This window comes from Leptopilina boulardi, unplaced genomic scaffold (assembly GCF_019393585.1).
Source record: "Leptopilina boulardi isolate dan_hultmark-lab unplaced genomic scaffold, ZJU_Lbou_2.1 LbouV2_298, whole genome shotgun sequence".
In the NCBI taxonomy this organism is placed as follows: Eukaryota; Metazoa; Arthropoda; class Insecta; order Hymenoptera; family Figitidae; genus Leptopilina; species Leptopilina boulardi.
In genome coordinates this window covers 256,320-274,074 of record NW_026137860.1, presented here as the reverse complement: position 1 = coordinate 274,074, position 17,755 = coordinate 256,320, and the positions used below count along the sequence as shown (strand labels likewise).

The following is a 17,755-nucleotide window of genomic DNA, read 5'->3' as shown; positions in this document are numbered from 1 at the left end:
ATTATAATATTATATATAATATGTAGGGTCATTTGGGGTAATTTTAAACAATAGAGGTAAATGTAAACAGTAGATATTGCAGCTTAATTTACAGATTTACAATTAAGTTCGATCCCAATATTTTAACCTCAGGTAACCTGCAAGAGGTTTTCATTATATCCTATTTTTTATTTCGACAATTGGCATTAAGAAAATTCAAATTATCTATCAATGCAAAAAAAGTTGAAAATCAAAGTCAAACTGTTTTAGTATTTTCTCTCGCATTTCAAAGAAAACGGACTTAAAAATCATACAAAAATTTTTTCTTATTCCTTATGACTCCCTTAAAAGAAATTCACTTGAATTTTTGATTTTTATCAATTCAGTTAATAAATAATTAACTGTTTACATTTACCCCGCTAAATTTGACAACTCGGGGTAAATGTTAACAGCAGCTTTAGACCATATATATTTTATAATATATCGAGGCAAAAGTTGTTTCTTTTTCATCTAGGAGACTTTTTAAAAATTTTCCTTGTTGGACCAAATAAATAAAATGACGTATCATATAAATTTTTATCAAAGTTGCTCAAAACGCTTAATTTGTGTTACATTAAGATTAATCAATTATTATTTATCCAGGAAGGATTTTTTCAAGTTTTTCTATCCCATAATGCAGTAGAAAAGTTAATATAATTTTTCTCTTAAACATTTCTGAGAAATAAATGTTTTTACATTTACCCCGAGATTTTGTATTTTTTACAAAATCTCCGGCTAAATGTAAACAGAAGTTGTTAGCGATTCAAGGTTACCTGTATTTTTTATTACTTCATAAAATTGTTCTACGGACCTAAAGTAATAAGTTTATGCAATAGAAAACCGGAAGTATTGCTTTTTAAAATAAAAAAATTATGTTATTCTCGAAACTAAGCAAATCGGTTTACATTTACCCCAATTAACCCTATAAAATAATAATAAAATTAATTTAAAATTACAGAAAAAAATGGAAAATAAATACACTAGAATCAGACTGGACGATCTGAAAACATTTGAAGTTGTTGCTTTGAATTCCATAGAGAAATTCGATCCAGCCAAATTTGACCCGAACAATAACTCGAGACTGTTCTTCAAGTTAGTTGGAACTGAACAACGTGTCCAAGTCTTTGAAATTCTGGGTAAGTGTATTAATGAAATGCATTTAAGTATATAAAATAAAAGTAAAATATATAAAATGAGAAAATTAATCGACAGAATTGGAAAACAATTTGAGACATGATGAAAAACTTGCTGAAATGGACAAAACTGGAATGAAATTAGTGGAGGAAAAACATTTGGAGAAGAAAATCAGCAGAGAGAAGAAGGATGAAAAGCTTGCTGAATCAGACGAAACTGGAATGAAAATAGTGGAGGAAAAACATTTGGAGAAGAAAATCAGCAGCGAGAAGAAGGATGAAAAGCTTGCTGAATCAGACGAAACTGGAATGAAAATAGTGGAGGAAAAACATTTGGAGAAGAAAATCAGCAGCGAGAAGAAAGATGAAAAGCTTGCTGAATCAGACGAAATGAAAATTAAAGCGATAGAAGAATTTTTATTGAAGAACGGTGACAACTGCAAGAAAAATCATTCAGAAGCAGAAAATGAGAGAACAAATGCGGTAATTATGAAAAATGAAATGAAAAATTTTTTTTTCTCTTATTTTATTTTTAGAAAAATTAAAAAATAATAAAAATATTTATTAAATTTTAATTTTTACAGAAATCAGTCGGGAATAAGAAAATTGAAACTGTTTGTGAAGGAAAAATGGAAATTATTTTGAGCACTGTTAATCAATTTCAAAATCAAGTTATGGATATGAATGCAGAAAGGACTCAAGAAAATGACGAAGGTAAGGAGAATCTATAAGTGTAAACTCTCCCTTCTTTTTCCTAAATTTTGAATCAAGTACCTAAATTTATTAGAAAAAGTAATTTTAGTACTATACTAATTAAATTTTTCCTTTAAAGGCAGTTATTATGAAAAAATATATTTCAATTATATAAAATTTTTTTTCCCTCATGAACAATATAACTAATTGATAATTACAATTAAATAATAAACAAATTTAAAGAATTAACAAAAATATGTTGAAAATATTAATAATAAACAAAATAAAATTTTTAATTTTATACTTTATACAGAGAATGTATGGAAGGAATCTTTTTATGAACTGCAAAAAAAATCGTTATCATTTTGTAAAGAAGTGATAGCGATATGCAATTCTGAAACTGCAAATGAGGAGAGGGAAAAAGAGAAAAACCAATTCAGCTCAAAGGAGAAAGAAAAAACATTGAAAGCATCTGAATCAGCATCATCCTGCAATGATAATGAAAGTATGTTGAAAAAAGAATTACCAATTTTACAAATTACGTGAAGAAATAAATTTTTTGTCATATTTGAAATCTGAATTTTGAAATTAAATTGAATTTTTTTTTATACAGTTAAGAAAAGAAAAATGGTAGAAAAAGTAAAGAAAACTTCAGCAGAACCAGATGCAAAAAGGAAAAAGAATAGCAATAAAAATGAACAAAGTGTGAGTATTAAAAAAAAGAATGAAATAATAATTAAAAAAAGCAAAAAAAGGAAAAAAAATATATAGAATTAAATAATATTTTTTGAATTAAATTAAAAATTTAATTTTCGTAAGGTTGTAATGATTGTAATAAAAATTGTTAAAAAAATTAATAAAAATAAAGCATAAATAATGATAAATTTTTCTTTTACAGGATAACAAAGAAGTGGAATCAAAAGACAACGGAAACGTGGCAATGTACACTAGGGAAAATGATATGGTAAATATTAATTTTAATGTAATAAAATTTAAAAAAAATAATAAAATTGTAGAGTTAAAATCATAATTAACAGACATTCATGTAATGTAAAATTTATATTTTTATTTTTTCAGATACACATTGGCAGAGACTACAAAATAAATTACAAAAAATGGAAAGAAATTAAGAAATATAAGAAATATTCCCTCATGTCCGCAGCCATTGCGGAGCAAGTGTTGCCAGATTTACACTTGTACACGTTTGACCTGGAAAAAGCCAAAACTATTAATGAAGAGAAAAGAAAATTGTTTCCAAATTCTTTGCTGAAAGCAATAGAAGGTAAGATTTTTAAAAATTAAATATCAATGAAGATTTTGCGTTCAGTTCATGTAATCCAATTGAAAAAAATTATTATTAATATTCTTATAAGTCGGTGTAAAAAAAAGCACTTTTTTTAACCTCTTTTAGAACGCGGTGCAAAAAATTGCACTTTTTTGCAACTTGTTATAAAAAGTATCGTTCGTAACTAGTGTTAATATTTGCAGATTTTTGAAAAAATTTTTTTTTGGGACGAGAAGCTTCGCTTCGCCTACATCTCGTCCCAAAAAAAACACTTTTTCAAAAATCTGCAAATATTCACACTCGTTACGAAATATACTATTTTAATATGTTAAAAAATATTAATATTATAGTAGATATGTAAGGGGGCTTCTGGATAAAGCGTTGACTTTAGCTATATCCAGAAGCCCCCTTACATATCTTTGATTGCGCAATATTATTTAAGTTAGGAATGTTGAATGTTTTTCTTATTTTAGCATTTTGTCATTTAACACTTTCTGTGGAATTTTTCTTGCGATCAGAGTGCATCCGATTTAAAGAGGATAGATAAAACAGTGTTGAATATGCATAATATGAGTGCATTTATTATAAGAAATATGCAATGTAAAAGATAAAATGTTAGGTCAATTTGCAGTAAATGTATCATTTTTAATTGATTATAAGACAAATGTTTTGTCTTGTAATAATACATTATATATATACATATAATGTAATGTATATGCCGGTAGCGTATGTCATATGGAACTTGTTTTCAATTTATCGCGTGCCACATGTTTATTTTTTTCTTATCAGACTATGAGAAGCCTGTCGCATGGTTTGAAATTTGAAATGCCGCGTGGCGTTATGTGCGGTGTAAAATTTGAAGACGGTAATGGAATTTATTGATGCAAAGAAAGGTATGTGATATATATATATATTTTTAACAATAAATTTTTCCAGGCAACTATTTTTTTATTAGCAACGTGAAGGGCAGTATAAAAAGAAATTGTTTATTGTTCTTTGCAGTCATTTTTCATCGAAGCTCTGTATGAGATTGTATAATATATTACTATTTAAAAAGTGGTTGTTAATAGTTACAAGTGTCTCTTGTTTTATTTAAAAAATATGAATTCTAATTGCCAAAAAATGATTAAAATTATGGAAAGTGCTCTGGAGACTGTAAATACAATTCAAAATAATAACAAATTTTTAAATGAAATTGAAAAGTGGATAAAACTGGGTTCATAAAATATTCTTGTTTTAAATAAACTTTTAAGAGTAAAGAAGGATCTAACAGTAAGTGATAAAAATAAGATAATAGCCACTCTAGGAATTTTGAAAACATTAAATCAAAAATTAAAGCAAACAAAAAAAGAAGGTAAAGGTATTGAAATAAATAAAAATAAAAAATCTACCAGAATTAAATGGGAAGACTTAGAATCAGCGTTTGAAAAAAGAGTGAGAACGGGAGTTATTATTAATTTAAAACATAAAGATTTATTTGAATTTTTAGAGGATTCACGATCATTAATTAAATATCGTTTAAAAAATGCATTGAAGAAAAACAATGGCTTGAAAGTAAATTTTATATTTACAGCTAATTTTACAACCGCGAGCGATGGTGAAATTATTGAAAAAAAAAAATTTTTTAACACAAAAAATGAAATTATTCTTCATTCTTCAGACATTGAATTGTTCTTTGATAATACAATTGAATATATTTCACAAAAAGTTGAAGATTTTAATGCAAAAGAATCAGGGTGGTCTTTGAAAGAAATTATAAATTTAATAGTAAATATTAACAGATATGTACCTTTACAAGGTGGATTCAGTACTTTTACAGAATTACCAAAATTTATAAGAAATAAGAAAGCTGTTGTTAAAATTAAAAATAGAGATAATTTTTGCTTTCTTTGGTCAATAATATCAGCTTTATATCCTGTTGACAATAATTCAAACCTTACCAGTTCTTATCCTGATTTTAAAGGTTTATTAAAATACGAAGGCATTAATTTTCCTATTGCTTTGTCAGATATACCAAAATTTGAAAAAATGAATAGTTTAAGAATAAACATTTATGGATTGGATAGTATTAAAAGCAACAAACAAGAAATAGTTCCTTTATATATAAGTAAACAGTTTTCTGAAAAACCGACTATTCACTTATTGATGATTAATAAGTTAGATGCTGTTTTTGATAATAGTGATGAAAATGGGACAAATTTTTATCATTTTGCATGGATTCGTAACTTGTCACGGTTGGTTAAATCACAAATGACAAAAAGTAAATGTCAAATTTGGATTTGTGATAGATGCTTATGTCATTTTAAATATGAATATTCACTAGAAAAGCATAAAATTGATTGTATCAAATTAAACACATGTAGAGTAATTTTACCAAATGAAAACGACAACATTTTAAAATTTAAAAATTTTAGATTTAAAGAAAAAGTTCCATTTGTTGTGTATGCTGACACTGAAAGCATTTTAGAACCTATTAATGATAATAAAATAGTTTCAGGTGCATATAATAAACATGTTTCACATAGTGTTGCATTCTATTTAAAATGTGAGTTTGATGACACAATTTCAATATTTGAAAGTTACAGAGGAAAGGATTGCATTACCTGGTTTATGAATAAATTGAAAGATATCGCAAATTCTGTTGACTTTTATCTAAAAAAAATAGTTCCAATGGAACCTTTAACTTTTCAACAAGAATTAGAATTTCATACTTCGGAAAATTGTTACATTTGCGAAAAATCATTTGAAATTAATGATATTAGATGTCGAGATCACAATCATTTCACAGGAAAATACAGGGGTGCTGCCCATCAGGGATGTAATATAAATTACAAAAGTTCGCATGTAATTCCAGTAATTTTTCACAATTTATCAGGGTATACTGCTCATTTTTTTATAAAAGAATTATGTACGAGTTTCGAAGGATGTGTTAAGCTTTTACCTATAAATAAAGAAAAATATATATCTTTTACCAAATATGTAGATGGAAAAAATGTGTGCTTTAGATTTTTAGATTCTTTCAGATTTATGCCCAGTAGTTTGGATAAATTGGCAAATTTTCTTAAAAATGATGAAAAGAAAATCACAGAAAAATATTGTAACAATATTAATGAATTTAATTTATTAACAAGAAAAGGTGTTTTCCCATACGAATATATTAATAATTGGGAAAAATTACAGGAAAATCAATTACCACAAAAAGAATCATTTTATTCTAAATTAAATGATTCAAATATTTCAGAAGATGATTATCTACATGCTTGTAAAGTTTGGACCACCTTTAATTTAAAAAGTTTGGGTGATTATTCAGACTTGTATTTAAAAACAGATGTCTTACTTTTAGCTGACATATTTGAAAATTTTCGAAAAACTTGTTTATCTGCTTATAATTTAGACCCTTTACATTATTATACTGCACCTGGGCTTGCATTTGATGCAATGCTCAAATTAACAAAAATAGAATTAGAATTATTAACTGATATAGATATGGTGCTTTTTTTGGAAAAGGGCATCAGGGGTGGAGTTTCTCAATGTTCAAACAGATATGCAAAAGCAAATAACAGATTTATGGAAACAGATTTTAACAAAAATCTTGAAGAATCATATATTATGTACTTTGATGTAAATAATTTATACGGTGCAGGAATGAGTGAATTTCTACCGCTTTCAGATTTTCAATGGGAAACAAATTTAATAAACTTTGATGTATCTGAAATTGCGGATGATGCTGCTTATGGTTATATTTTAGAAGTAGACCTAGATTACCCGGAAAATTTGCATGATTTACACAAAGATTTGCTTTTATGTCCAGAACATTTTGTGCCTCCAAATACTGACATCAAATTACCAAAATTGATAACTAATTTATATCCTAAAGAAAAATATGTTATCCATTACAAAAATCTTAAATATTATATACGATTAGGAATGAAATTAAAAAAAATTCATAAAATATTAAAATTTAAGCAATCACAATGGTTGAGACAGTATATTGATTTGAATACAGAATTGAGAAAGAAATCTACTAATGTATTTGAAAAAAAATTTTATAAGTTAATGAATAACTCAGTTTTTGGAAAAACAATGGAAAATGTAAGAAAACATAAAGATGTTAAAATAGTTACAAAATGGGAGGGTAGATATGGAGCTAAAGCACTTATTGGTAAACCAAATTTTCATAGCTGCAATATATTTGATAAAAACTTGGTTATTATAGAGCTCAATAAACTACACGTTAATTTTAATAAACCAATCTATGTTGGATTTAGCATTTTAGATGTTTCTAAATTATATACTTATGATTTTCACTACAATGATATAAAGAGAACATTTGGCGAAAAGTCCAAATTACTTTACACTGATACGGACAGCTTAATTTATCACATTAATGTTCCAAATATTTATGATTTTATTAAACGAGATTTAAAATTTTTTGATACATCTGATTACCCACAAGATAATATTTATGGAATTCCATTAGCAAACAAAAAAGTATTGGGATTAATGAAAGACGAATGCAATGGAAAAATTATAACAGAATTTATAGGATTACGCTCAAAACTATATACATATAAAGTATTTGGTGAAGAAAATGAAAAGAAAAAAGCAAAAGGGGTCAAACGTTCAACACTAAAAAAAATTACAATTCAAGACTATAAAAAATCACTTTTCAATTTCAAAAATTTGATAAAAACACAACATTTAATAAAAAGTAAAAAGCATGATGTATATACTCTGAAACAAAAAAAAAAGTTTTAAGCTGGCATGATGATAAAAGACTGTTATTACCTAAAAATACAGATACACTACCTTGGGGTTTCAAAAAACATTAAAATGCGACAACCACATAAATTAAATAACATAAAGTGCATTCAAGTTGAGTGAACTAAACATATTGTGCTTTCGTGATTTTTTCTAGTGCCTTTTTCGCAAATTGTAAGCAAAATTTCAAATTAATTTGAATTTATTATTTAATTTCAACAGTAAAATTTATTTTATTTAACAGAATTTTTCATACATTAATTTAATAATTAATTTTATTTTACAAATTAAAACCTCCTTTAAAATTTTTATTTTAAATTTACTTATTAATCAAATATTTTAATCGTTTTATTAAAGTAATAAATAAATGTTACAAAAATAATAAATAAATGTCAATAAGTAATAATACTCAAATTAACAATTTTTAATAAATTATTTAATAAATAAAAGTACTAAATAAATATAATTAAAGCAATAAATAAATTTTAATAAATTATTTAATTCTTTCATAAATTTTAATAAATTTCTTCATAATTAAATAAATTTTATGTAATATTTTTTTTATTTGATTTTTTAAATATAAGTTTCTTAATTTTTTATTTAATTGACTTCAATTGATTTAACAATTTCATTTTATTAACTTTATATTTATTGGTTTTCATTAAATTTTTAAATATTTTAACTGAAGTTTTTAATTTATTTGTTGGATTTTATTAATTTTTTAATTAACTTTTAATTTGTTTATTTGAATTATTCATTTAAAGAACATTTATATTCAAAATTTTTATTATGAATTTTTAAAATTAAAGCTTATTTAAGGCTTAAAATTTTTGTTATATTTAATTTACAGAAATAAAAAAAATGCCGTACACTAGGGTATCAATTAGAATTACTGCTCCTTCAGCTTGGCTTCATTCATGTGTAAATCATCAAACTTTTAAGAAATTGTGCATAATTCCAATAGCAATGCGAGCGAAAGAAATAATAACCGGAACTTTAATTCCTGATGGAAAGACGACATTATTATTTAAAGGAATTAAAGCCGAAATTATAAAAACACCGCAGGGATATTTTATCAAGAGACGTGGATTTACAGTCGAAGATATATTAGTAAGTAAAGTTATTTAAAAAAGTAAAATAAATAAATAATAAAATAAAATAATTAAATAGTAAAAAGTTACAACTATAACATTTTTTAAATAAATTAATTGAAAATATATAAATAATTATTTTTGATTCTATTTTAATATTAAATAATATTTTTTTTACAGAGTGGTGACTTTTACTCGTCTTTTGAAATGTCATGCAAGCTGAAAAAGAAAATAATAATTTAATTTGGGAACTAGAAAGCAGCTTAAATAATTATGCAGAGTCCGAATGCGAGGAATCTATGGACGTTAAAACAACAGAAGAAGGCGAGGAGGACGAAGGCATTGATATGGTAGAAGGTGTGGAGGATGGCGAGAGAGAACCAGCTGCTTCTAATACAGGAGAGCAACCGATGGAAGTTGAAGAGGCGGGAGAAGGGAAGGGGGCTCAAGGCATTGACGATGGTGATACAGTAGAAGGCGTAGGTGAGCAACGTATGCCTGAAGAGGGGAGAGGAGAAGAAGAAAAGGAGAATAAAGAATGAATGAAATAATATTTAGAAGTCAATGGACTTTACACTCTATTATATGTATAAAATTATATATTACTTATTATTTCTTCTTTTTCTTATACACATTATACACATTCTTATACAAAATTCTTACACATATTTTTTATATTTGTAAAGAACATATAAAATAAAATAAAATACAAAAATATTTTATTCCTGTGTGTTTAATTATAAATAAAAATAATTTTTTATAGACTACAGTTTTAATAATAAGCAATTTATTTAAAATATTTCTTTTTTTCCTATTGAGAAACTATTTCATTAATTATTACAAAACGAATTAAAAAATTAATTTAATTATTTTTTAAATAAAATTTATGCTTACTTTACTATATTTTTAAAAAAAAATTTTAAAATAATAATTCATATTAATAATTTATTAAATTATATGTTATAAAAATAACTTTATAAAAAAAAATTTGGATATCCGTATAAAATAACATTAAAAACTTGCAAGTTCTATTTATCTTTTTATTTTTCTTCATTTTACGTACAATTATAATTAAAATTACTGTTTTTATTAATAAAATAATAATAACATTTTTTCTTACTAATTAAATATAAAATCATAATAAAAAATTATTAGAAGATATTATAAAGCAAACTAATTGTATGTGATATACATATATGTCTTGGTACCCGACCATTCCCCCGAATAACATTCCCCGAATGTATTTTTCCCCGATGACCATTTCCCCGAATTGAAAAAAAGGACATTTCCCCGAATAGAAAAAAGACATTACCCCGAATTGAAAAAATAGATTTAAAGAAAAATGAATTTATTTTTGGCCAAATATTGTTACATTTCTTTTTTTTGTCAATTATTTTTAAATTTTCCATTGAATGTAAGTAATTATCCATCTTTTAAATTTAGAATTTGTTATTACATCGAAACATTGAAAGTGGCCAGTTTTTAATTAATTACAATATTGCAGCCAATTGCATGCAGATAATCTTTCCAACGCGCTAATCCATAAGTGCCGTAGGATTCAACAATTGCTTTCATTCTTCTTTGACCATCAAACCATTTCTTTTTCGGTGCTGATCTGATTTTTCGGCCTAATGAAAGTTCTACTAGTTGGATTTCCGTATCCCCTTGTTCTTTTTTGAAGTCAGTCATCACTTTCGTCGGTTGAAGGTTGGGCATCCCGTAATCTGCAGCGGCTGTGACTATTGCATTAAGAGCGGCATTATATTGCACTCCTTCTTTCGATGATAGTAGACAGTAAACAAATGGTAAAGCTACAATTTGGGAATTTTGGTCTGCCGGATTCGAGGAGGCTGTACCAAGCACAGTAAAAACTTGCGTGAATATGGTCGGAGAAACTTTGAAAGTGCCATCTAAGTACCACATCCGACTTGCTCTGTCAGTTATTCGAAATTTAATTTTTTCTGCTTCTACTTCTTCTCTCATCGGTGGGTGTGTATGTTGTGATTCATTAGGACCTTTAAGAATTTGCAAATTTCCATCGACGACTTTCGAAATTGCCCTAGCCTTACATTCCTTATCCCTTACTTTTTTACAGTCCCAGTATGTTTTTCCATCCCCTATTCTGGACCTTATATATAGAAATCCATCTATAGACACTCTTCTATCACCAATCGCTTCAACGTCGTAATTCATATTAAAAACTTTAATGAACAATTTATTTGAATTCGCTTTAACAAATTAGCAAGCTTTAAAACGTGGGTTATAATGTCAATACAGTCATTTGTTTTTCATTTTATATATATATATATATTTCGAGAAAATTGTTTTTCGGGGAAATAGTTTTTCGGGGAATATTTTTAAAATTCTTTTTCGGGGAATCGGCTTCGGGGAAATCGTCATCGGGGAAATCGTATTCGGGCAAATATCTATTCGGGGGAAGGTATTCGGGGAAATGACCGGTAATCATATGTCTTATAAGTATACACGACCTACGACAAATTTTACACAAGGTCGAGTGCGACTTAATACGTAAACATCAGATTAAATTCATTCACATAACGTAGTATTGAATTAGTTACATATGAAGAGTACTTTTTGATCTTTCTTTTCATTTTAACAAGTATTTTTAATATAAGTAATTAATTTTTTTAATTTAATTAAAAATTACAATTATTTAAAAAATTAATTAATTTGAAATTATAAAAGAATTTCTTCTATTTCTTATTCATAATAAAATTACAGTAATAACACAGGCACACAAAAAAAAAAAGTTGCCTGTTTCTTGAACTACACATATATTTCCTATAGTATTTTGGCCCGCTGAAACCGAATCTGAGCTCAGAATTGCTCCATCACCCTCAGTTTTTTTTAAATCGACCAAAACCACCCTTAAACGGACAAATTCACACTTCGGAGATAAAAAATAAATCAACTTATTTTTTAAAAAAACCAAATTTTACATCTACGAAACTTTGCTCCACTAACTCAAAAACAGAGCCAGCATTGATCCAGCACCCCCTGAATTTTTTTAATCGAAAAAAGTACCCCTAATCTGAAGAATCAAATTCAGGAGGTAAAACAATAAAATAACTGATTAAAAAATTTTATAACCAGATATTTTTACTCCAGCAATGCAGAAACAAAGCCAGAAATGCTCCCTCACCCTCTAAAATTTTTTTAAATCGAAAAAACCACCCTTAAATAGAAAAATTCAAATTTAAGAAGTAAAAAATATTAAATTACCGGCTTTTTTTAAAAACAGAACCTTACATGTTTGTAGTTTTGCTCTACTAATTAAAAAAAATAAAGCCAGCATTGATCCATCACCCTCTGAATTTTTTTAAATAAAAAAAACTACCCTTAATCTGAAGAATCAAACTTAGGAGGTAAAACAATAAAATAACTGATTAAAATTTTATAACTAGGTATTTTTACTCCAGCAATGCGGAAACATACCTGGCTGTAAAATTTTTCAATTAGTTATTTTGTTGTTTTATCTCCTGAATTTGATTCTTCAGATTAGGGGTAGTTTTTTCGATTAAAAAAATTCAGAGGGTGATGGATCAATGCTAGCTTTATTTTTTTGAGTTAGTAGAGCAAAACTACAAACATGTAAGGTTCTGTTTTTAAAAAAAGCCGGTAATTTAATATTTTTTTACTTCTTAAATTTGAATTTTTCTATTTAAGGGTGGTTTTTTCGATTTAAAAAAATTTTAGAGGGTGAGGGAGCATTTCTGGCTTTGTTTCTGCATTGCTGGAGTAAAAATATCTGCTTATAAAATTTGTCAATCAGTTATTTTGTTGTTTTATCTCCTAAATTTGATTCTTCAGATTAGGGGTAGTTTTTTCGATTAAAAAAATTCAGAGGGTGATGGGTCAATGCTGGCTTTATTTTTTTTAATTAGTAGAGCAAAACTACAAACATGTAAGGTTCTGTTTTTAAAAAAAGCCGGTAATTTAATATTTTTTACTTCTTAAATTTGAATTTTTCTATTTAAGGGTGGTTTTTTCGATTTAAAAAAATTTTAGAGGGTGAGGGAGCATTTCTGGCTTTGTTTCTGCATTGCTGGAGTAAAAATATCTGGTTATAAAATTTTTTAATCAGTTATTTTATTGTTTTACCTCCTGAATTTGATTCTTCAGATTAGGGGTACTTTTTTCGATTAAAAAAATTCAGGGGGTGCTGGATCAATGCTGGCTCTGTTTTTGAGTTAGTGGAGCAAAGTTTCGTAGATGTAAAATTTGGTTTTTTTAAAAAATAAGTTGATTTATTTTTTATCTCCGAAGTGTGAATTTGTCCGTTTAAGGGTGGTTTTGGTCGATTTAAAAAAAACTGAGGGTGATGGAGCAATTCTGAGCTCAGATTCGGTTTCAGCGGGCCAAAATACTATAGGAAATATATGTGTAGTTCAAGAAACAGGCAACTTTTTTTTTTTGTGTGCCTGTGTAATACACGAGAATACTGTCGGTAATCGATTAAAAGCAAAGAATACAACATCAGCGCCACGTGATAAGTTACCACGTGGTAACTTACCACTTACCATGTCGCAACGACTTGCTGTCGCGCCGCCTTTTCGTCCGCTAGGTGGAGTTGTCCATTCAACTGTGTAACAGTTGAATGAAAGTAAACACATTGAATTTGACAGGTGACCAAGGAAGATGTTTTACATCAATAAAAATAATTTAAAAACGATGTTGTTAATAAATTAATTAAAATTACTAACTTTTAATGTTTTTAAATTCTCATCATACTGAGAAAGTTTTTGATTTGTGTTTTTTTAATCTGTCATTCCATGTGAGATTTTCATTAATTTTTTTTTGATTTCTATTTTTTCAAAATTTTTATGAAAAATAAAAAAATGCGCATTTCCATCAAACCACTGAAAATCATCTGAGCGTGTCAGCTGGAATATTTTAAAAAAATCTAGTTTTAATATTATGTGAAACTATGTGAATTTCTACGTTCATTGGTCATAATATTACCGTGTCAATTTTATTTCGTTTTAAATTATAATTTATTAAAAGTAAGAGGTTCACGACGTGATTTGGTAATCTTAAATTTTGCACTTTTTTTGAAAATATTATTATTCGACAACTGCCAAATATTACATATTCTTATTTACTGGAAACATAAATCAATTAAAAAATGATGGAATTATTATAGGGTCAGTTGGGGTAAATGGGGACAAGAGGATTTGGAGCTTAATTTATAGATTTAAAATTAAGTTCAACGCCAATATTTTGACCTTAGATCACCTGCAAGAAGTTTTGAGTATTGCCAAGCTTTTATCTTGACAATTAGCAGCAAGATAATTCAAGTTATCGCTCAATATATAAAAACTTGAAAATCCAAGTCAAACTGTTTCAGTATTTTGTCTCGCATTTTAAAGAAAACAGACTTAAAAATCTTACCAAATTTTTTTCTTATTCCTTATGACTCCTATAACAGAAATTCACTTAAATTTTTCATTTTTGTCAATTTGGTTAATAATAACAAGATGTTCCCATTTACCCCGAGTTTTCAAATTCTTGGGGTAAATGGGGACAGCTTGTTATTATTAACCAAATTTACAAAAATCAAAAATTCAAGTAAATTTCTGTTATGGGTGTCATAAGGAATAAGAAAAAATTTTTGTATGATTTTTAAGTCTGTTTTTTTTCAAATGCGAGACAAAATACTGAAATAAAAAAAATAAAAAAATTTCAATTGGTTCAACTATTATATATCTACTACAAATTTTTTTCAAGTTTTTTCATCCCTTAATACAGTAATATACTTAAGGAAACTTTTTTCTTAAAACTTTCTTGGAAACTATGCTGTCCCCAATTACCCCAAATATTACGAAATTTTCTAAATTTTGGGGTAAATGGGGAGAGTCAGTTTCATGCGTTTAAAACTTATCTAAATTTTTCTCTGCTGCATAAAATTAATCCTGGGAATGTAAATAACAACTTTAAAAAAAATATACCCGCAAATATTACCTTTTAAAGGAAGAAACTTACGTAATTTTTGAAAAATAGCGATTTTGTCCCCATTTACCCCAACTGACCCTATCATTATTTTATTTTTAGATGTTAATTCGAATTTGAAAATTTGTATATACTTCCGAAGTAGAGGTACCTCCGATTTTAATAAAACTTGCTATACTAACGTATTTTGGTGCGCTGATTACGAAAATGATAGTGAAAATTGGCGCAAATTTGATTAGCATGGTAAAAACCATAAAAAAAACACCATAAAATCATGGTTTTTTGCAATTATCTCGTAAAAAACGCAAAATTTCAAAAATTGTTTCAAACAAAAGTTGTAGGTCTTAAAATAACACATATTTTATGTTGTGTGCATTTTTTACCAAAAGTAATTATTTTTCGAGAAAAATCCAAAAAACGATCAAAAACGCCACAAAATGATGGAAAAATAGTAATTAGAGAGGAATTTGGTAGTTGTAAGTAAGGTACTGCTCGCTTCCCTTTTTAAAGAAAGTATTTTGCTGAAATTGTGGGGTAGAGTCTACAGCAGCGGTGAACGCAAAATAGTAAACACGGCCTTCGACCGCGTAAGGTACTGCTCGCTTTTCTTTTTAAAAAAACCTTAGCGAGAGGGGGTGGATATGGCCGAATGTATTTTGCGGAAAATTGTGGGGTGGAGTCTACAGCAGCGGTAAACGCAAAATAGTAAACACGGCCTTCGGCCGCGTAAGGTACTGCTCGATTTTCTTTTTTTAAAGAAACCTTGGCGAGAGGGGGTGGATATTGCCAAAAGTATTTTTCTGAATTCGTTGGATCCTGAGTAATGGTGAATATGATACTATATACGAGTTAAATAATATGTCTAACCATGACTGATGTATATGTTATCATTATCATGGTGTTTTTGGTATTTTGGATTTTTCTCTAAAAATAATGACTTTTTGTAAAAAATGCATAAAGCATAAAATGTGTGTTTTTTTGAGGTCTACAAGTTTTGTCCAAAGCTTTTTTCGAAATTTTGCGTTTTGTATGAGATAATCGCAGAAAACAATTTTTTTATTATTTTATCCCTACTTCGGAAGTGCACCCGAAAATTTTTTCAGTCAAACAATTTTACAATTCTTTGAAGCTTGTAACTTTTTTCTGGAAGCTTTAAAAACATGTGCGAAACCCCAAAATTTTTTAAGCTTCTAGGAAAATGTTACAAGCATAGGAAAATTGTGAAATTTTTTTACTGACAAATTTTTCAAATTCGAATCAATATATTTAAAAATAAAATAATTATCTAATAATTCTATCATTTTATGATGTAGAATAAATTGATTTATGTATTCTATTACGACCAATGAACTTAGAAATTCACATATCTGCGCGCATCTATTTCGCCCGCTCGGAGGAACTACTTCATTCTTATATTTCGCCCGCGACGGGCGAAATAGATATGTGAAGTGTCTATTTCGCCTGTCGTAATAAATGTGATTTAGAAGACGTGCGAAATAACAAAAATTGATTATTTCGCCCGTCAGGTGATAATAAAAAAAATCGACCGAAATAATCTAATTCTAACTACAATATTTCGCCCATCAGGTATAAACGCGCACCTGTTGCATATTTTTCAAATTAATTTTAAAATTAATTTGAAGTTTTAAAGTAATTATTATATTAAATAACAACTTAATGTAAAAAAGGATATAAAAAATTAAGGTTATTAATATAACCGTGTTGTTAAATTTACTTGTTATTAATTTTCGCATTCGAATTGATAACAATCAGATAAGAAAAAACTAGATTCAGTTATAAATTGTACAATTAAAAATTAGCACATTTATAATAATTATAGGTTGAATAAATTTTAGAGAAAATATTCCGCAGCTCATACAATGTTTATACAAATTCATCTTCGGCAATTTATATCATTTTTCATGGGCAATTTTTTTACATGCTTTCTTTTATGATTCTTAACAATCAATCGTATATAATTTTCTTGTTTTTAAAACGGGTTTTTAAAACCTTGAAATAAATTTAAAAATCGACTGTTACTGACATTTTTTGTAATGTAAAACGATTAAAACTTTTTTTCCCCTTAAAGTTGATTCGAGATATAAGTGAATTAAAGATATTTTATAAAAATAATTATATAATTGTTTTATTGACTTTAATCATAAAATAATCGAATTTTTTTCAGAACTTTACATAATAAAATATTTTTATAAGCTATTGTCTAAAATTTATTTAACATAATTATTATATGTAAGCTAATTTTTAATTGTACAATTTATAATTGAATATAGTTCTTTCGTATCTGATTTTATTTATTCAAATACGAAAATTAAATAGACACTGCAAAAAGATTTATTTGATTCAAATAATCAGTAACTTGACTATTATCAAATAGGTAAATATTTATTTATATTAAATAATTATTATTTGAGTCACATAAATGGTATTTTTTCTAATACATAAATTATTATTGATTATTTGAAACAAATAATTTTTTTTTCAATGCATGTAAATTTAACAACATATATTATTAAAAAACTATATTTTTTATAACCTTCTTTAACCCTATAAGGAGTACATGAATTTCCTCACCCTCTAAAGGGTAACTGGAGTGTCTAGACACTCCCAACTTGAAAATTGTGTAAAAAGGTTTCTATTTGACATAAAACTAACTATATATAGTGATTTTTATTGATTTTTTAGTAAGAAAAACAATAGTTTTACTGATTTTTTGTTAAAATATAAAAAAGTTTTAAAAAACTTGCAAAAACGAAAAAAAAATTGCCAAATTTGTATTTTTTTTA

At 26.9% G+C, this 17,755-nt stretch overlaps 1 protein-coding gene across 1 annotated transcript; it reads left to right on the top strand.

Annotated features, from left to right (window-relative positions):
• Nucleotides 1-982: 982 nt before the first annotated feature.
• On the top strand, nucleotides 983-2,390 carry LOC127282334 (DNA ligase 1-like). Its single transcript, XM_051306504.1, has 4 exons — nucleotides 983-1,154; nucleotides 1,231-1,634; nucleotides 1,736-1,865; nucleotides 2,158-2,390. The coding sequence occupies exons 1-4, from the start codon at nucleotides 983-985 to the stop codon at nucleotides 2,388-2,390; spliced, it is 939 nt and encodes a 312-aa protein (XP_051162461.1).
• The last annotated feature ends 15,365 nt before the right edge of the window (nucleotides 2,391-17,755 follow it).

Coding starts and splice junctions, on each gene's coding strand:
- LOC127282334 (XM_051306504.1), top strand. CDS start 983: ATGGAAAATAAATACACTAGAATCAGACTGGACGATCTGAAAACATTT. Junction 1,155..1,230: donor CCAAGTCTTTGAAATTCTGG/GTAAGTGTATTA, acceptor ATTAATCGACAG/AATTGGAAAACAATTTGAGA. Junction 1,866..2,157: donor GACTCAAGAAAATGACGAAG/GTAAGGAGAATC, acceptor TACTTTATACAG/AGAATGTATGGAAGGAATCT.